Consider the following 22,495-nt stretch of genomic DNA (forward strand, 5'->3'; position numbering starts at 1 on the left):
CGCTTAGTCTTTCTTGGCCTGTAGAGTTTCTTAAATAAGTTTTGAAGCGTTTTAGAGGTGAATTCGTGAAAATTTGGAATCTCTAAGCCCATCGACTATTCCTTAATTCAATTCGAACACGACCCCGAAGTTTCGTTGCTTGCGTAGTTGGCGTAGTACGTGCTATCTAGTGACATTTAGTAGTGAGTAATGATACTACGTACTATCACCACTCACTACTAGATGTCACTGCGCCGCTATATAAGATCGTCGTGTGAGCACCAAACGAGCATAAAGTAGGTAATATCCAATTTTTTTCATTTCGGGGGGGGGGGGGTCAATCCCCCTTGATCCCCCCCTGGCTACGGCCTTGCCACTAACAGCAACTGTATTGTAAGAATTAAAGCCTATACTTTGCTCTTGCTCTTTGCTCTTGTAGAGATTCTTATACTGGCATCCCCCGAGTTACGTAAGGGATGCGTTCCGGCATACTCTGCGTAAGTCGAAATTTACGTAAGTCGAACATTCTGCGTTAACGCTTCATAGATTTCGATCGGTGGGGTGAATTCTCAGCGGAGAAATGCGCGGTACAATCCCGGTGAAGTTTCATTCTATTCACTGCGATATTCATTAACTCTTCCGCGTATTAATACGTTATTAGATACAAAATCAATAACATTTTAATAGTCGGCGGGTTGCATCTCAAGCATTGCCAATCAAAATGCGTAATATTATTCACCGAGTTGACCGATCGCGTAAAAAACTCTATAACTATTCGAAATTTTTTTCTGCCATTGGGTATACGAGCGAATATCTACTCGAATATGAAAATTAACGTAATAACTGGAAGTACGGTTATCACTTACGTAAGTACGGATTTGCGTAAGTCGAGGCATACGTAACTCGGGGGATGCCTGTACTGACTAATCTTCTGCATTTCGCTATGCTGTTAAAAGCAGGGATGGCAATAGAAACTAAACGAAAGTTAATACCAGTAAAATTTCAATAGTTTCGTTCCCAGGAGCGAAATGTAGAAACGAAATGGATTTAACCCATTAATCCCCAGCGTTGCGTTAACGCAACGTTATTGAATCCTAATTCTCAGTACAATTTTCTACTTCAGAATAATTTTTTCTTCGATTTCCTGACTTCTTTTAAGTATCTCTAGTTCTAATTTCATCATTTTCACCAAAATTTTCATTCATGTAATTATATTTTTATGACGTTTGGCATAAAAATTGAATGCGCACATACGAGACACCCTAGGAAAAATGACATACCCCAGCATGTCCGTTAAAAGGCAGAATGGGGAATTTCCTCGAAATGGAATACTGATAACTCTCGGCGAAGATGTCGAGGGTGCAATTCAAGATAAAAAATAAAAGATGTAACCTAAGTTTTAAAAATTGCCTTTTTGTATTTATTTACCGGAGTTTTCCCAGCGTTGCGTATACGCAGCATTATGAAAATCGTATAATATGATGAAAATATTTTGTTTCCAAAAATTCATCTTAATTAGGCCAAAACAAATCGGGAAATGTGAAACAACCAAAGTTAAAAGCCCCACATACAGTTTGGGGAATAATGGGTTAATCCCAGGGAGCTAAATTCAGGGTCGAAACGAAATCGGAGTCAAAACTACTTCGGGTCGAAACTAAACTAAAACTCTGGGACGAAACGAAACGTAAGTAATGTTTCGCACCGGAGGGACCACGTGCTTCACCTTCGAACACTTTAGTTTCGACCCACACACCAAGCACAAAGTACCTATGGTTGAATGAAGTAGAGGTTCGGCCTATCGTCATTAGATGCATGGGGCACACATATTTTTACCACAAACAGGATAACGGTGTACACAATCTGGCCATTCCATTTCTAAGCTCGATTTTTTTACCTCTCAACACGTATGTCAAACGTAATGGGTCGAAACTATTCCCTCTTTTCCCCCTCCACCCAACTTCTGGGATCGAAACGTAACTATGAATGAGCAGTGGAGTTTCGATTAATTTAGTTTCGTTCCCGGGAGTAAAGTTTCGTCCCGTGTTGAGACTAAACTCCTTGGTGATTATAATTTCGTGCGGGAACGGAACTAAACTGAGACTCGGAGGCTGCGCGCTAGGCTTAGATTGCTTGAACAATTGAGAATGGATATCATTAAGAGCGACACAGAGAACATAATATTAGAGCCCCACTATATTTCCAGGTCCCATAGAAGCGATAAACTAGGAGAGATGTTTTGCCGAAAGGATAGATATGAGAATTCGCTTTTTCCCCGAACCATAAAGGACTTTAATAAACGCTAGTCCCAACTTCGTTAGAGCATCGTTGCTAACGGCTTCCGGGTGCAGCTGCGCGTTGCGCTTTGTCGTGCAAGCTTTCGCGTCTGTTACAGGGCGCATCATCAGGCGATGAATGAAAAAGCGCTTTGTTAGAGCACTTAATTTTTTTTTCTATCTGTAAACGGCTGGTGTCCTAACACCCCCTGCCACACGCCTTTTAGGCGGCTTGCGGGGTATAATAAAGATGTAGATGTAAACCTAGGTGTCGTATTTTTGTTTCCCTCCGGGTGGAAACGAGACATTTTCGTTTCGTTTAACTTGCCATCCCTGGTTAAAAGTGGCTTCCGCGGATGTTTGTAGGAGGCAGCAGAGGATAGGTTTTTGCGCGTTTGGCTTTGAACCTCGGCATGAGTGAGCTGGAAGTGAGGTGGGTTGGGGCGCAATGGAGTCGCTAACGAGAGGTAAACAAGAAGTGAATGTTCCAAGGACCGCTTCGTCGGAAGTGGAAGGCAAGAGGAGTTGGGGTCTGGCTGATCGTCGTCCTCACCCCCTGTTTGCTCGTCTTAATTCATGCATCGCTCGTTGACCTCGGCGTACCTGGGCATCGGCCGCGTGGGAAGCCAAAGTCAAACACGCACTCGTCCCAAAGGGAAGGATGGACAACCTCGAGACCCACCTATGCCACCGTAGTCTAGTGTCAAAAATATACACTACTAATACACATATACAACCACTAGGGCTACTGCCGCTGCGTTTCCATGGAAATCTCATACGTGATAGCCTTTAACGCTGCTTAAATAATAAATATGAATTGTACAAATAGCCTAAAAATCAGTGGGGACCACGAGATAATATAGGATATCGCCAAAACATTTGCCGTTCCAATGACTTTTGGGTCAGGCTTGCTGTGGAGATTCTACATCTACATAATACCCTGCGAGCCACCTCTAGGGTGTTTGGCAGGGGGTGATCAATCACCAGCATGCAGCATGCAATTGGACTCCCACATGCACACTACGCGGTCCAAAAAGCGTCACGTATACTAACAAATTATACTACCCTATGCTGTTAAAAATAATAACAAAATTAAGAAACATGCATTAAGTTTTACATAGTTTAGTAGGCTACACTACAAGTCATACAATCTATTTATGAGTTCTATCGCCGCCGTAATAATCTCTTATTGATCGTGGAAAAAAAAACATTCTGAATCTGTCTATTCTACAGTCTATCTCTCTTATTTTATTCATATTATCTGATCTTCCGTAGTATGTTGGCGTCCGTAAGATATGGTTAACTTAATACAAATAATTTTTAATTCATAATTTAATATGGTTAACTTAATACAAACATAAACTTGATTGTTTTTGGCTTTACTTCGTGAAAATCCATTCTTAATAATAATAATTAATTCTTAATACAAACAGGTTAATACAAATATTTTCTATCGAGACACGGGGTATAAACTTAGCTATGCGAGGAATCCCATTTCAAAGAAAATAAAAAGTAATAAAACTCCAGCTTTATATCCGAATCACCTAGATATATCCGGCTGATCACGAGTAATCTGATTATTGTGACTGTTTATAACGACATCTCAACGTTTTTGCTCTGTAAAAATGTATTCATTCACTTGACGATGACGATGAGCGAGTCATCCGTTGACAGCGATGTAAACCGGTGGAAACCCCACTCCACGCAGCGTCCTAGTAATGCATTACCTCGCCTAGCCCAGTTCACTAACACCTCGAAAGTTTAATGAAGAGTTACGAGAATTATTTGAAAAGTAATTAAAGTTAGGTATGGATTTTTATAATGGGGAACATGCACAATTTTTTTTAAAGTTCTATAATATGAAGGTCCATACCTCAAATGTATTTGCCGAAAATCTGGCGGATGAATAATATTTTTTTGGCTGAGTTATGTGTCTTCAAAAATTAATCTTCATCGGCTGCTTGAAAACACGACGTCATCGGAGCGTAACGTCACGGTACGGTAACCACTGATGACAGACTTAGGAAGTGAATAGAAATTCGGTCTATGCAGGGGCTCAAACGCAAATTTAGCGAAAATAATTGATATTTTTACTTCGATAGCTTGCATTCAAGGCTCTACCGCTCTACTCTCTTAGCGAAGTGAATGGTGCACCGTCCGATGACGTCAGAAGGCGTTTCAGGTCACGTGACTTCGGGCGACATTCGAGCACTTTTAATTAGCATTTAATGACGTTTGTGGAATACTAGGAGAAAATTGGCTTATATATTTGGACTCGTGAGAAAATTGTCTATTCAGTGAGACTTACTAGCATGATGATCAAATTTCATGCATGTTCCCCATTGGTGGGTTGGTTATAAGAACCTATATTATACGATAATAATGTAGTGATACTGCATGTATAATTACTGTCTTAATAAAACACTAATAATCTATGTTTTGAGGGAAATTTTATCATATAGTAACATTTCGATTACTGTAGCAATATAATTGTGGTATTTAGCTTTTATGGTTGTCCTAGCTTCTTATCTTCAAATTCCCAAACACGCAAACAACTCAACAACTGAAATACAAAGGAATGACGAACGCAGGGCGTGGGATCAGTTAAGACCAGTCCGGCCCTCACAACATTTTTAGTGTAACTGACCTCTTAGCTAAACTCGGGTGGGAATATCTGTCAGACCGTAGATTGAAAAATAGACTAAACCTTCTAGATAAATTCAAGAGCTGTGTGTGTCTTTTTTAACGAAGTTAACCACATCTTACGGACGCCAACATACTAAGGAAGATCAGATCATAAATAATAAAATAAGAGAGATAGACTGTAGATCAGACAGATTCAAAATGTCTTTTTTTCCACGACCAATAAGAGATTATAACGGCAGCGTTAGAACTCATAAATACTACCCTGCTAGCTTGCATAAAACTCAATGCATATTTCTGAATTTTATTATTATTTCTAACAGCATATGGCAGTATAATTTTTTAGTATGCGTGACGTTTTTTTGGACCGTGTGGTGTGTATCTGGGAGACCAATTGTATGCTGCATGCTGGTAATTGATCACCCCCTGCCAAACACCATAACAGAGGTGGCTCGCAGGGTATTTTGTAGATGTAGATGTAGAACATATGTAGTCGGCCCGTTAATGGTCATCGTCTACGTCTTGCCAAGTGGTAGATAAGTTCTCTCGTGTTTTTCGGGTTTCCACCGCGTTGTTTCATGCCTGATGACGACAGTTTTACCGGTAACCCCGCCAGCAATCTTAAGACCGTTTTACATGGATTTGTGCAGGTTAGAGCTGCATTAATTTCTAAAATGGCGTCGAATCGCGCGAATGCATGAACGAAATTAGAACAGGGGCTAATTTACCATCTCACGTCCACGCATTCTCGCATGTGTTCTAGCAATTCACCGCTTTACACGACGCAATTTTGACTGTCCCTTCGTACACTAGTCAGATTGTGCAAGTACGTGCCCCGTGTAAAACGGTCTTTAAGGTATACAAGTGGAGTTTGAATAAATATTTAAGTCAGTCGACTGGCTTGGGCCAATCACATCGAACCGGACTGAAATACAACCACTATTGGGATCACTTCGGCACATATAAACGGGCCCAAATTGCTTCAAACTCCACATCTGACCTGAAGATGCTGGCTCTGTTTTCGGCGTTACTGACGTCATCAGCAAACCCGAAAACCATGAGGGCATCTACAAATCATCGCGGAAGCATTAGCAAGGCCTAGAAGGTCAGTTCATTTACAATTTGCAATATTTATGCGTCAATTTCCATAATAAAACGTGACTATACGTTCAAAATTACAAGAAATATTTATGAAACCGTTGAATGCATTCCTTTTTTTTCAATTCGTCCATTGATATAAAAACGTAGTGGAATGTTTGGCAGGGGCACAGAATCCGTAAGAGCGCTGAATAGCAGGATCCAGCCGCTTTAAGAATAAAGAGTTATGGGCAACGACCGAGAGCCAACTTTTATTTTCCTTCGCGTGTAATTCCAGAAGTGAGAGTTGGAGCCCAAGAAACAAGGTCAAGCGACCGCAAATGTCGTCGCGTCGAACTTTTTTCCGGTTTCGCTTCGCACTTGTTTTGGCAGCGGTGAAATGACTCATTACGTCACGAATGTTGGCGTGTGTACGTCTCAAGTTTCGAGTTCCCTTTCTTTGCGCAATTACGTCATCTCGACCATGGCAACTCTATACCATGTGGTTATTATCATCTTAAAGTTTTCTCTCCCGCTTAATGAAGTCTCAAACAATCCCATAACACAAATAAGTAAGTAATTACCAGCTAAAATGTTAGGCATGTAATATGTTTACATTATTAGGCAAACAATATAAAAAATGGTCATAGCGAGAAGCGCAAAACCAAAATATTATAATATAAAATAATAAAAAAAAGAAGAAAATGAGAATAGAAATTAAACGCATAAACCCAAGTCTCACAACAATAGAAGTCAATCATTGTTATGAGACTGAGCTATAGTTTTTTTTTAATTTGGAACAGCATTAAGTCTTTTAGGCTTCTTCTTACATCTATCAGCTGTTTTTGAGTGAAAGAGCGAATCTCTATGAAACGAAATCAAGGGGACTCATCGATCGTACTTTGTTTTATTTTGGTGACGTAAACTTAGGCCATCATCTTGAAATGTTCGCAGAACACAGAATAGACCCCTTTCTCAATTTTTTTCCTGCTTCTCAAATTAATGAAATTACACAAGAGAATATAGTGAGGTTAAATTTTAAAGAGACTCTTTCCCGGCGTACGTGAGCACTGAATGTCTCTCGGAATTTTGGGGTGGGTTAGTGAAAGGAGTAATCGAGATCCGTCATACGTTTTAAGAGAGAAATCCGTCACCAACATCAACCAATCGAATGTGAGGTATGCGTTCTCTTTGTAACAAAAATTCACGATTGGCTTCACGGATAAAGATAGGGTAATTTTGGTTTTTCAACCAATGAAAATTGAATACAAAACTGGAGGAGTTATTTTAAATTTTAAGTGCTGCATTCAATCGGATACAGGAAATAAAGATTGCGTAGCTAAACCAAAATAATGAATTTCTAGTCAATTCTTCTTGCAAGTAAATTATACGAAATCCCATCTTTTCTATTCTATAATGAGCTTTTTCTTTACGTACCTTCTTTTGTATGTTCATGAACAAATGGCCTTCCTTAAACATGGTCGAAGCAATAGCAAAACTAGATAATCGGGCTAGGGAGAAACGGAGGACTTCAGTATACCAATATTGGATTAACAACTATATGAAAAAATGAATTCATGAGAGTTCACCCAGTTATAATTACCAAACAAAGTGGTGTCTATTTCTGCGTATTAAGCACTTGTTGTCATCGCGACTTCGAGTGACAGCTGTCCACAAAACGAAAATACCTTCATATATGTTCTCTCGATCATCATTCATAACAAGTGCCTTCAACATACTCTGAGATGCTGTCGTATCGATGATAGGAGCTTCAAGGAAAACAACTCGCATTTATGTAAACATTTCAATGTCGCCAAACGAGAGTCTGAGCAGAGGTCCACCCCATCTCTTTTCTATCTTTCATCCGCCGCAAGCCAATTCAACTTCGTGAATTTTTAAAAGAATTGCTATATGATTTTTTTTGAGATGGTTATGCTTGAAAACTAAAGTCTGCTGGTCCAATAGAAATATTCATTCACTCATTCATCTACATCTACATACCAACCCTTAAGCCGCCTCAATAGGCGTGTGGCAGGGGATGTTGGGACACCAGTCGTTTACCAATGAAAAGGAATTCCTCAAATGAAGTTCCGTCAAGTATTTATTTCAACGCTTAATTTTTCGGGGGGAAAAGGAATTGTCATGCCTTTCCGTTTGGCAAAATATCTCTCTTGACCCATTATAACCTATGTTAAAAAGAATAACAATGCTACTTCTAAGCAACAACAAAAATGAATATATGTTCAGCTCTATTCAGGAAATATTTAAACACTACGGATTCTTTTGTACTATAAAGTTCAATGGCGAAGTATATAGCTGCCGCAATAACTATGGAATAGTAGAAATTTTCCTCATTTATAAAATGAGAAATCTTGAAATATAATATCTCCCAGAAGAAGCTCTGGATTGGAAAGGATTGATTTATCGTTTCTGGTGGACGTAAAGAATATAATGGGGTTCAAATATTATGTTCTCTTTGTCGCTCTGGAAGATGTCTATTCTCAATTTATTCAACCAAAAGGATGGTTTGGATAAAGCTCACCACATACTAAGTCATAGGCTTGTCAATACCACCCATCCAGAGTAGATGGGGCCGGTTCATTTCCCCGTGACACCTCGCACTTTTAGAAATTTAGTTTATGGGATTCGTATGGTTATAAATGCTATTACTAAGTACAATAATTAGACATTTGAAAGACGTCACGCAATTAAAAAAAGGGCTGCGTATCCTCAAAAGAATCCAACTGATATCTGCATTCTGGTATCTGAGTACAAACCAATTTTCGGGCTTGACGGATTATCTTTGCGGAAAATTGCATCATTTAGGGGGAATCAGTGAAAATTAGTTTTTTTTCACTTCATGGCGTGACCTGTGCGAATAATCGTCTCCAAATTGTTTTCTTAAATCGCAGAATTACAGTCCATTGAAGTTCCGGGAGTCGTGACCTTTCATTTCTTCTCACTGATTGTGAGTGGGAAGAACATAAATTACTTTGAGTCGTATTTCTGTCTGTGTGTCTTCAAGGTAATTATAGTCTCTTTTCTACGACGATACATACATGATAGGGCATCTTAGACACACTGATAAGATACAACTGTGTCCTACAGCTCGTAGAAGATGCATATTCCGTGAAAATTTATTAAAATAGTTAGGCATTAAATTTTTCTTGCTTTCATATGATACGGGTGAAATAAAATTTATGACTAATGATGTTTTTCAAACATAGTATGCGTTAAATCAATCTCTACACATTTTGTCCCAAAACCAGCTGCATACCTTTAGGAGTTTATTAATTTTCTTTCCAAATTGCAGTATAATTTAGAGAGTGAGTATTTCTGTCAGACCTTATAATATAAATTAGGGGATTTACTTTGACAACGTCGTACCTCAACATGAAACCTCAAACAATATTCCTGGCAAAATTTTTATCTTATTAGTTTTGAACCAATTACGTATGAACTTTATATAACTTTGTTAAATTATGGCTGAGGACAGATGGAAATTACGATAATGACATTTCGTTCACCACAACAGCACTTGGAACTCCTTTGAAAAGGTCACAGCATTAGGGAAGTAGAGAACCCCTTGAGTTGGGGTAAAAACAATGAGGTTGTAAATATACGGGAGGGGGCAACACTGGTTCCGATTGTTGAGCGCAGTGTGGCCGGAATGGGGGTGCTTGGGTAGGATAAGCCACGCCCACTTTGACCAAAACATTGACAATCCCATAAGGGTCAATGCTAACTATTTGGTGATTTTTTTGCCATAACTCGTCAATACATTAAAATAGACTATGGAACGCAACATTTAAACCTTTCTTTCTTACTTCATTGCTAGGCTTCGCGAAGTTATGACTCAAACATCTTTTCCCAGGGAAAAATTATTATCAAACACCACGGTTACGTTCTACAACCAGCTCAACTGCAAAAAAAATTTTACGGGAGTAAACCAGTCATTTACCAGCACTTATACTGGTATTTAATCCTGTTATAGCCAACGGAAATCTAGCACTCATAGTAAAAAGTATATTTTCAACGATATCCCCACCAATATAGTGGCTAACAGATACAGTGTTTCCACATTAATTGAAGTATCGCGAATGATAGGAAAAATCCTATGATAATCACCGGCGAAATGATATTGATTATGGTAGCATTTTTCACTTGATGTAGTTCATTTTCCGAACAAAACTTAGGCACCTCCAAATATCAGTCGGAGACTTAAGTCTAAACATTGTCAATCCAAGATGGCGGAACTTTGACCACGCCAATAACTCGGAAACATCCAGATGTTCACAACCTCCATGGGTAAAAATGAATGGGTATAAACATGTACTGCTTCGCTAGGAGTCGCTAGGCACGTTGTCGAGCGCGTCTAGGAAGCGGCAAAAGAGCATGCATCCCCATCGATCTGTTACAAGGTCTATGCGACCTACTAACACACAGTGGAAGGAAGGTGACTTTTATAACACCCACTCGAGAGCGCCCAGAGCAAATGCAGCGGCGAGTACCTCCTTCCTTCAAAGTTGTATTTCAAAAATCATTCCATCAGGCGCATCTTAAATTTCTAGCTCAGGTAATCGTATGTATGAAATTTGAGCCGTTTAATCGCATCTGAAATTACGTCAAAGAATTCACTAACTCTTGATTAACATTGAGGTATTCCATTACAAGTTTTCCTGGATATAACACAATTACTTATACCAATTATTTTTTACAGAGTGCGACCAGGGTTTCAATGAATTATCATCATCTTCAGGCGCAAATTATGATTTATCAATTTTTTTTATTAAATCATAATTTGCGCCTGAAGATGATGATGATTCATTGAAACCCGCGTCGTGCTCTGTAAGAAATAAGTGGTATAAGTAATTGTGTGATATCCAGGAAAACTTACGTCAATAAAATTTTATGCCAGCATTACAGTCCTCAAAGCCATACCTCGGCCAAAAATCAGCATAAATAAATGATAGGAGGAAATTTTTCGCTTCGGAAAGTTTAACTCAGTCTCTGCTATTGCTTGTTCCGTAAATATTGACCGTATTCCATACCTCGTGTAACATTAATTATTACGGAGGACATATCTCGTCCAGCAAGAGAATTACAACTGCAAACCAAATATTTTCTGATTACTCGCAATTTTTCAATTCAACACTTTATTTCTTTAAGCTCCCGAGGCCACTCGAACAAGTGAATTTGGAATATTAAGGTCAACTCCTTGGAACCCGGAAATTCATAATAAAAAAAGAATCAAAAACGAGCTTACAAAGCGAATATACAATAACGAGCGTGCTGCGCCCGCTTCCCGCGCTCTTTTCAATGCAGGTCCACAGACGGATAGTCGCGTTTCTAATTTTAAAATTAGAAAAAAAGGCAGGGTCTTATGTACAAATTTCATTGGAATGTTCATGTACAAATTGAGGTCAGAGGACCTCTTTAAACACAACATTGGAAGTAATTACACTATCCTCTGTTAAACGCACATGATGACTCATACTTACGTATCAACAGGAGACTTGAATGTGAAATCAGCCGCATTTTGATAAAAGTTATTTAAAGAATGCGAGATATTGTTGCAAATGAACAAATGTATCAGTGTGTGCGCCGTTAACGTCAAAAATATATACGGTTTTTTTTAATTATTTAAAAACCAATTTTAGGAAACAATAGCAATATTTAGGAAGTAAGATATGCCGTCGCATGTTCTCTGATAAATTCTGTGCATTTTGGTATCTCATTTGTAGAGTTTGGTTGCGTATAAGTTGAGAAAAAGGTATCTATACAGTAGAAATAATATAGAAGATTGGCGGAGATACGGATATCTTGACTTATATTTTAAGTTACAGCTTTTTGGACTCTGATATATTATTTTATGGATGAAATTTCAAATACAGACTATATGGCTCAAAATTTACGCATACAATTTTATGGACCAGAAATTCAAGACACGCCTGAATGGAGTGATTTCTTTTGAGATTAAACTTTGTGGCTAGGAGCGTTCGATATTAATAACACTTCTTATATCTCGAAATTAGGTAAAAAGAAAATCTGGATTCCGACCGACCGTGTGACATTTCGTAAATTCAAATGAACTGTCTGACACTTGACTGATTAAAGCCCCCCTGCCTCTAATTTCTAATCTGCGGATACTTTAAAAAACATTTAATAAAAAAATAAATCATGCTTCCTCGGGACGGACTCTGGCGATGGATTCTTTGAGCTGTGGTATAACACTACTCTGTGGCACCATTTCATATTCGACAGGTAGTAATGCTATTTCAGATAACACGACTGAGAGTCGTAATATATTGAAAACAGCTCAGTTTGAGGATGCGCATTTGACCGTCACTTTTTATCGTCGGGAGGAGCTTGTTGTTTTCATTTACTGCGATGATGATGATGCAACAATAGACGATGCACGCGATGTCCTTGGTCACTGCTTTCATTACATACAGCTCTGTGCAGTTAGTACCTCCGTGAATGCGTAACAAGTTGGCTTCTAATAATATGGAAAATCACCCAACGTTTGCGGTAGTTTTCCACTCCTAACAAGAGTCCCGTAATTTGCGTCTCAACAAGTGAAAGGGTTATTGTGAAGTAACCACGGCGTTGCATGTTTTTGTTTACTTCGATTGATCGATCTGAACCAATGGCAACATTTGAATATATCGTCTCATTATGTCGTGGTGAAGAATAAATATTCAATGATGATTCCACAAGGCTAATTTTAAGTCAATGTATTTAATAATTCAAAATGGAAAAGTAGAAAGTACCTGCGAATACGTCATCTTCGCCTATGACGTCATTTTTCCCTTCGTTGCCGTGGATACAGTTTGCCCCGCGTCAGTTCCGGCTAAAAACAACGCAAAAAATTACATCTGTTGATAGTTTTTTGATGTGACATTTACACCAAGCACTACGAAATAAACATGGAGAGTATTTTTTTACATCTCTCTAAAGGCCGCTATACACGGTGAATGATCATGCGAATGCTCATGCTGAATGATCACGTGATCATTCACAGGATCATGCAAGCAAAATAGAACATGTTCTAATTTTCACTGAATGATCATGCGCATGAAGGTTCATTCGCGAATTGTTCCGTCATGTACGGCGAATGATCATGCTGAATGATCATGCGAATGAAATCATTCGCCATGTAAAGCGGCCTTTAGTGGTGCAAAGGTACACGAAATGTGTTATTTTTAACGGATAAATCAATGTTTGAGCTATTTTATAACATTGATACCACCAGAATTAAGACAACTGTAGTATCGAGGGATCAAATTTTACGCTTCGCCTTACGCTTACGGTTCGCCAAAATACCTCTCTTGATTAACCGTTTCTGTCGTATCTGGAAATGAAAATGGACCTGGACCTGTACCTTGGTGATACCCAATCTGATGCGAACCGTATTGAAAATTGTTGGGGTGTTTATTTCCTCGGGTGGTCGGTCAGCAAGCGATGCCATGTTTGGTCAGTTCACGGTCACTCTCGTCGAGGAAGAGGGGTGAAGATGGCGCTGACCAGCGAAGCGTTTGAAGTCGAGAGAGTGATGGAGTGGCGTTGGCAGAGAAAGGTTTTAAAGGAGAGTGAAAAACAAATATCAGATTGGCGGGAGAAGAGAGCCCAACATCCGAAGGGCACATCACAAACACACCTCCCATGGAAAAGGGCTTGTCTCTTCTTCTCTAACGGGTAGCATAGGCGATTTTCCCTCAGAACATTCCAGGGAATCCTGCATATCATCATCATATATCTGATTTTGCCAACTGGATCGTCCTAGCCATAATCAGAAACGCCTTGATTGCCAGACACAGGCCAAGCAATCACGGAACAATGGAACGCGATCAGGCCAGAAACTTAAAGTAAGCTCAGAATAAGGACATGCTAAGATGCATATAAAACTACTGTCTAATAACAGAATGACCTAATAATTAGGGTACCCCTTAGGATATATCTCCTTGCGAGGGAAACGGAAATATAGGGAAATAATTCTAATCTGTGCACTTTATCAAATTCATTTGATCATGTGAACAGCGGTGCATCGCTGCGGCAAAATATTGTTCCCAGCATAAAAAGTTTTTCATGAGGAGTCACGTGGAGCTTACTCTGGATAATTACTGTCATTAACGTCGTGGGTCATGATATTATTGCGTAATTCGAAGCAACCATGTCAGAATAGGCTCCCCATGTGAAATAATGTTTAAAAAGCGTGACGTCATAGGGCCAGGTTGACCTCTTACGTCACGCCGCTTGGTCCAACTGCCACAATGGTGACGTAGCCTAAAACAGATTCTTGAAAAACGTGAAGCGAGAAGCTTTTCATGAGACAAAAACGTTAAATGTGGTTTCTACAGGTATGTGAACTAGTAGACACGAATGTTCCTATTATCAGCCCGAATTTTTTGCCTATAGTGAAACTTTCAAGATTCTAAGATGGCGGTGCACCCAATAAAATACCGTTTTCTCTTGCATAATGGAGTAAATTTATGGTTTAAACGTCATAACTAATAGTTATTGGGGTCAGCAACCAGCATACTTACAAATGAAGGCCTTTTAAATCTAATTTTCAGGAATACTTGGAAAAAATCACAAAAATTAATATGGTTTCTGCTGGTACTTCAGCTGATCAATACGAATTTCCCTATTGCCAGTCCGAATTTTCGACTGGATGTGAAACATTCAAGATGGAGTCCATGATGGTGGCGCAGTCAATAACAGACCGTTTTCTCTTGAATAACGAAGTAAAATTGATGCTTAAAACGACATTTCTCATGCATATCGGTGTCAGTAACCTGAATATTAAAAATTAAACGACTTCCGAATATTATTTTTGGAGATATAAACTGGGAAAATAGAGAAAAATTCCATTTTGCTAAAACTCAGGCTTTCAGGAAATAGACTCATAAAATGAGAATAAGATCCATGAAATGTTTTAGCTAATTTTTGAAGGATTTTCTACAAAACTAAATTCATCCTGATACGTCCATTAGTGACTTTGCTACGCCATGTAAAAAGTATTTTCTTCATATAATCCGTGTAATTTCCATGTACATCGAAAAATGAAACCCAAAAGTAATTTTTTTTCTAAATATTAGGGTTGTTGACTCCAATAACTATATTATGTGACGTAAGCCATTAATTTAGTCCTATTTTAAGATAAAAATATTCATATATCCCGTATTGACAACTGTTGACGAATATTATTGAAGTGATATTGGGCAAATACATTTTTAGAGCAATTCAATTAATGTTTTCTCTTTTGTTTTCTGATTGGTTTCCACAGAGAGGGGCTCGGGGCAGCGGTCGCAGCAGTCGAGCCAGAAGACAATGGAAGGGAGCCAGGCGTCGTCGGGCGGCACCATGGAGACGACGTGCTACGTCGTATCCGGCTTCCTGCTCTTCCTCCTCTTCCTGCACTCAGCGTTCGAGGTGCACTACTTCCTGCGAATGTTCCTCTGCGCTTTCGTCGCCAGATGCAAGCGAAGGGTCGGCATCCTATCACCAACATCCGTCTACGGTGAGTGTGAAAACATTGATGAGTAAGCGCCCACGTGCTATCGCTACTGGTACACGCTGGAGTGCCACGTTATGCCACTACACATTTTGTTTAGGAGCGAATCGTGATACCCGGCAAAATTTGCTTACCCGAATGGGTATTGCAAATATGATTTTTTTTTCAAACTCGGTTAATATCTTCTGTGCGCCATTTTGACTTAATATTTCGAAATTTTTGGCGAAAAATGTTAAAAATGTAAATAATTTAAATTTAGTTTGAGCGAGCACTTATCTTTTGCAATGGGTTATAACTTTTGGGTTTGATTGATACTTCAAAATAAATATGTCAGCTGTATTGCTTTAAATACCCGAGAAAATGACACTTTATCGTGTCCCCCAATACACAGCCTCATTTTACTCGATGCATGCGATAAATGACGCCAAATACAGATATTTTCAATCAAAAAACGTGGAAATAATGTCTAAAAATGTCAAGGGTAGTCACTAAGATTGAAGACTACACACGCACTGCGAGTTGATGAGGACGGAGGCAACAAAAAAAACGATATATTCTTGATACAACAAAGTCTATTCTCGGGCTCTCCATCCAAATTCATTCAGGTATACTTGAAAGATGCAGGGTCATCTTATTGCATATTTCTCAAAAATATTTATGCGGTATATCCATGTAAATCTTTTAAAATGTACCAATTTTAGCTCTCTAACTTTTGTTCATGAAGGAGGAGCCAGGTAAAGAAACGCCAAAAATCGCCTTGCTTGCTAACATGGAGAAACCTTCAAATGCCTATTATTTCAACAGTAATAAGGCTAAAATAATTAATATTTCTCTATGTTGAAAAAAAAATTAGTATTATTTTCACCAGAAAAGAATGAAGTTGAATGGGAAGCGTAATATAAATTTCAAAAGTTGTTTAAAATCACGAAATTGAGTCGACTTTATCAATTTTAATTCCATGAAAAGTACTATAATGAGAACAAAAATCAGCTTACCATTTAGTGAATAGAGATGTTATTGACGATGTATTTTTTCATAACTCCAGCATTGTTGAATTTCTTCTGAATATCACAATGAAGCATAAAAACAAATTTGAATAAACAAATCGGCAATATCTAATAAAAATAATTAGTATTTCCCAAAATTGACTAACATATAACAGCAATAGTCAACATTAAGGTTGTGCAAGTAGAATGGGCTGTTGTTTACATAATCTATGTCAATTTATCTAATATAATATCAAATTATATAAATATAAGTCAATCTTTGCCAAGTTGGCACGAAGGAAATATTAACAATGCTTGTCTTCAAGTTTCTATCCATAAAATAGTGATAGAAATATTTCACATTTTTTAGAAAGATCCAAGGTGTTGAATGCGCACCTTCTACTCGTATTTGAATTAAATTTGAATATTTGGTTCAGGGAGATTGCATTTTAATTAATTAGTTTAATTAATTACAGTTAATAAAAAGGACCTTTTTATTTTCAGGAAAATCAAGGGCACAATGGATTCATGATGACGATAAAAGGAAAAAAAAATATTATGCGCGAAATGAAAAAGTGACTTTCCCTGCACTTCGAGGGATAATAAAAGAATTCGTCACCTAATTATATCGGATTTGACACCACTGTGTCCTTAAAAAATCAGTAGAAAGAGGTCAAACTTATTTTTTTAGTAACTAACGCGTTTGCAGTTAAGTCAAAGACTTAAGCCGTGAAAGTGATGAAATACATAGGAAAGCTGAGCGATTCGCCAAAAACTGCTGCGGGCGTACAGAAAACGTTTCTCAATGTTGAACGAATTCGGCTATGAACTGCTAGAGACTCGGTGGCAGCGCGCTATGCTTAGATTGCTAGAGCGATTGAGAAAAGATATCTTTCAAAATGACTCAGAGAACACCATATTAGAACCACACAATATATGCAGGTCCGACAGCTAAATTAATACAGACATTTTGCCGAACAGAAATGTGTGGGAATTCGTTTTTCTCACGACGACTAAAGATTCCAATAAATGCTAAGTGGAACTTCCTTTGAGCATCCCTTTTCCTTTGTTAATGGCTCTGGTGTCCTAACATCCCCTGCCACACGTCTATTGAGACGGCTTGTAGGGAAATATGCAGATGTAGATGAATCCCGTCACAAATCGTTTCAACTTGCTCATTGGTACCGCAACTCCGCGCAAATTCTTCCTCAAGGCTTCGTCACTTTGTTTATCGTTGCCATCGCGATCCGATGATGATGGCGCTGACTGACCTCACGCGTCGCACGGCGGCTCCGACTTCCGACGACCGAATGGCCTCGCGAGAAATTTTATTCCCCCCCTTCGGAACACACATATCATTCACTTTCTCCCCCTGTCGCGTGTGGCATGGTAGCGCAACGCTACTCCCGTGAAGACACTCCCATGAAGCATCACAGGAAATGTTTCGTATCGTAATCCTCACTTAAACCAACTACCTCAATTACCGGAATGGAAATGCTCTTGCGAAGTTCCATGTCTAGAATGTATTAAAACCTCTATTGTTCGGGGGGAAAATGAATTCCCATGACTATCCGCTAGGCAAAATATATCTGTCTATTCAAATACTTCTAAACACTCACTATTACTGCATTTTTATTTTATTTTTTTATTTTATTGGCAGATATTTTGTTATTTTTTGTTTAGTTTTTGTTATTTGAATGTAGGAGTAAATAAATTATATAAGTATTATAATCATTTATCGTTTCTGCCGAACCTCACACGCATATCGAGGCGGCTTGCGTGGGCAGTATGTAGATACGCAGATGTAGACATTGCAAGGTTCTACATAGTTCACTACCTCGATCTGAATGATATTAATTATTAATTTCTCAAGCAAACTCAGTCCAGCATTTACCCTAAAAGTCTTTAGCGGCTCCCAATTCGTGTAACGATAACTGTTCGCTCGTAGCAGGTTTTTTTTACAAATTGCTCAGCTTTCGTAATTTTTTTACACAACTTATTACTAAATTTCGTCACTCAGTTTTACTTTTTCAAACTTGAGGCAACTTAAATGGAGAAATACCTTTGTGGCTACGCAGTATATCATATACCTGACACGCATGCGTGTTGCTCCATGGAAACACAGCAGTTGACACTTATGGGCGGTTGCCAGCGCAGCGCACTTAAATCCAAACGGCCGCTCCGACATACTTCTCTAATGTCGACGACTTTTCAGTGAAGAATTGTGAAGCCCACGGCAAAGACATCAGACAGAATTTCTCCGACTGTGGCGCACACTGCCAAATTATGCTACACCCACTCAACGTTCCGAATCACGCAATATCTCACTTCTCTTTACATCACTTGTGACGACTGCTTTCCTATTTTATGGCGTACTATATTTGATATCAGAAAGGGCTTATTTTATCCTACATGGTTTTAGTAATCAGTAATGTATAATTTACATTAGTCAGTGCAATCAGTATTTTTATTACAGTATTATACCGATTAAGGTAGGTTTGCATTGATAAATTCCGAAGTAATCTGGCATTTTTCATTGCCAACTTGAACTACCTTCTTCAATTCACCTCGGCCTTATGAGTGGAATTTGTGTTGTTTATAGTTGTTTACACTGCTGTGAGCGATTCGTTACCTTAGTGAAAATTTCTCCCTGAACGAGGAACGAAATGATCATGACCTCTTAACGGAGTAACCAACTCATGAGAAATGGGCGGAGAATTATCTTATCTTAAAATTACGAGAGAATGGGGGTATATGGGTTTCCTAGCGTAATCTTGGTCCAATTTAAATTTACGAGCGTGCTGCGCCCGCTCCCAGCGGGCTTCCCCCGCTCTTTTCAATGCAGGTCCACAGAGGGATAGGCGCGTTTCTAATTTTAAAATGTAGAAAAAAAGGCAGGGTCTTATGTACAAATTTAATTGAAATGTTCATGTACAAATTGAGGTCAGAGAACCTCTTTAAACACAACATTGGAAGTAATTACACTATCCTTTGTTAAACTCACATGATGACTCATACTTACGAATCAACAGGAGACTTGAATGTGGAATCAGCCGCATTTTGGTAAAAGTTATTTGAGTATGAATGCGAGATATTGTTGCAAATGAACAAATGTATCAGTTTGTGCGCCGTTAACGTAAGGAATATTTACCGATTTTTGTTTTTTTTTATTTAAAAACCAATTTTAGGAAACAATGGCAATATTTAGGAAGTAAGATATGCCGTCGCATGTTCTCTGATAAATTCTGTGCATTTTGGTACCTCATCTGTAGAGTACGGTTGCGTATAAGTTGAGAAAAAGGTATCTATACAGTAGAAATAATGTAAAAGATTTTTTATGAATTGCTATTTTGGGTCTGAATTAACGACCTCACTGAGGGCAAGCCGGAGAGGGGTCATTTCATATGTATTTTCGAATGAAAATTAATACATTTTGAGAGCTTTAGGATCTTCCAATGAATCGTTCATTGAGTCAATCATTACTCTTGGCAACGACGACGACACAATGGAAATGGACCATCTCCGTTCAAATGAGTCCTTTAAGTGAGCCATTACTCGCACGCCATACACAGTCGCTTATTGAACTTCCTAACAATACCCTAATTTGGATAAATATGCGACTATTAAAAATGCCAAGCGTAGGTCATCAATTTCGGCGATCTAATTATAATTCTTTGATAAAATTTCGGAATTTGACCGATTATATCTTCAGGGATGCATAAAAATAATTATAAGAGGGTACAGCACATACATCACAGAGCTTATTCAACAAAATCGATAACCTTTTAAGAGGGAAACTTAGAATTTTTTGTGTGGTTACATCATTATTGCTACTTCATATATACCGATATCCAACTGCAATTTTGTCGCAAAAAAATGAATGTCGCTTTCATGTTGTACATATTGCCTCAAAGAGGTCTCTTTTCTTGGTCCATGGAAACATCAGGCTAACGTTATTTTAGTGTTATTATTAAATGTATTCCATTTTCTGCATTCGTTGGAGGATTCATCCTAATATGAAGAAGCAATAATGATGTGCCAACATAAAAAATTCTTAGAAAATTATAGCTCATAAAATTATATTGATTTTGACAATCAAGCTATAAGCTGTAGGTGTTTTGCTCTCATGTGATTCTTTTCCTGTATCCCTGAAAACGACAGAATCCATTTCATTACGGAACGTTGACATAAAATGATTTCATAATCACCCAAACTGACGACATAAACTCGACATTTTTAATGGATATGTTAAGATAAGTTATTTTTAATGGATAAGGGATCGAGAGGGAAGGTAATGAGAAGCTGTGACGTCATCCCATTTGGAGCCTCCTGAAAAGAAAATGTCTTCATTCTAACAATGGATGTTGTTCCTTGTTGCAGGCATGTGCATAACGACGGATATAGACACGCTGCTATACCACATGAACAACGCAAGGTACATCAGGGAGCTGGACTTTGCCCGCGTGGACTTCTACGAGCGCAGTGGTCTCTATCGGAAGATCCGAGAGAAGGGTGGTGCCGTGGTGCAGGGTGCGGCCACCATCAGATATCGACGCTTCCTCCGGCCGTTCACACTCTACAAGATCACATCCAAGGTGAGAATGCACATCCACTCGTAGTTGGATGTCCACCCCACACATAAATACACTGTACAGCTCAGAATACATAGCTTTAAATATTCTGCAACTGCATGATACCCTGCGAGCCACCTCTCGGGTGTTTGGCAGGGGTTGACCAATCACCACCGTACAAGGGGATTCCCACAATCACACCACACGGTCTTAAAAATATTACGTATAGCAACAAAATATAATGTTTGCATGCATGCCAAGGCAAAAATTGCCAACGATTAGTAATCTATACAGTGAATCCATGCAAGGTTATATCACTGGAAAAATGAAAAAAAAATGATATCAATCAGTAATCCTAGCAAGTCAAGCGATTAATTTTATTGATCGAGACACCGTTGCTACCCTTATTTGCATATATACTCTACACAGGATTCTCCAATCCCATGGTTCCATCGATTCCCACAGGTCGCAATAAATAGCGGCCCTCCAATCGCTAGGATACAAGTCAACATACGTATTAGCCCGCAAGAGATAAGCTACGTGTTAAATTTATCGTCCAATTTCCATGCATTGAAGACAGTCGTTAAGGGTCGAGTAGATGGTCAAGAATGGAATAGGAGGACCCCAAATAAAATATACTCGTACGTAATAGGTAAATATGGATGTGAAAGAGAAAAATTATATCAATGTTTGAAGATAAGCTGATGAGAGCATTGAGAGGAGAGCTGCATCAAACCAATCTTCAGGTATGATGACTGATAATAGTGACTGATACGTTAGAAAACGTTTTTTTTCGAATGAAGGTGACAGGCCCTCTCAATTTTCCCGCCTAAGAAAGGCATTCCCCTCCAACTGTCGGCGTCAAAATGATGTGCCGCTGTACTTTGCAAAGGGTCTAGCAGGTTAAGATGGTGAAAAGTGCCCCCCGATATATTGAGATATAAAAAATATACACTTAAAGTGCATCATAAAGGGAATTGTTTATGTTAATGTTTATTCTTAATCAATAATATTAGAAACTGATCAACAATCGTTGCTCTCAACAATCAAATCAAATATCCTCCTGGAATATATAGATGCAAATGGCAGAAAGCAGTTATTCGTGTTTTTGACCCTGTTTCACCAATTTTAAAAATTTGAAAAAAAATAGGATTATACTTTAAGATAGGGGTAATAACATATATTTTTTCGGCGTGTCTATTGTTTCCTAAAATTTTTAATTTAATTTTCAAATGTTCAAACTTATGTAAAAGTTTAGTTTTTGCTTCAAAAATTTTGAAAAAAAAATCAGGATGGTAGACTATAATAGTATACACATTTTAAAATCAAGAAAACGATTTTACAAAAATAAAAACTGGAGATTTGGTTAAAAAACTAAGAATCGTGTTTCAATTTTTTCTGGAGTTATTTTCCATTGTTGAGGCCTGAAACTTTGGGTAAACATAATTT

The 22,495-nt window shown here is 38.4% G+C and overlaps 1 protein-coding gene across 2 annotated transcripts in view; it reads left to right on the forward strand.

Annotated features, from left to right (window-relative positions):
* Positions 1-22,495, forward strand: part of LOC124161883 (protein THEM6) — a 102,378-nt gene that overhangs the window by 71,283 nt on the left and 8,600 nt on the right. For both annotated transcript variants that reach the window (XM_046538132.1, XM_046538131.1), the window contains 2 exons: positions 15,262-15,495; positions 20,856-21,070. In XM_046538132.1, the coding sequence (XP_046394088.1) occupies positions 15,306-15,495; positions 20,856-21,070 (405 nt within the window). In that variant the 5' untranslated portion in view covers positions 15,262-15,305. The remainder of the gene's footprint in view (positions 1-15,261; positions 15,496-20,855; positions 21,071-22,495) is intronic.

This window comes from Ischnura elegans, chromosome 7 (genome assembly GCF_921293095.1).
Source record: "Ischnura elegans chromosome 7, ioIscEleg1.1, whole genome shotgun sequence".
NCBI classification, from domain to species: domain Eukaryota; kingdom Metazoa; phylum Arthropoda; class Insecta; order Odonata; family Coenagrionidae; genus Ischnura; species Ischnura elegans.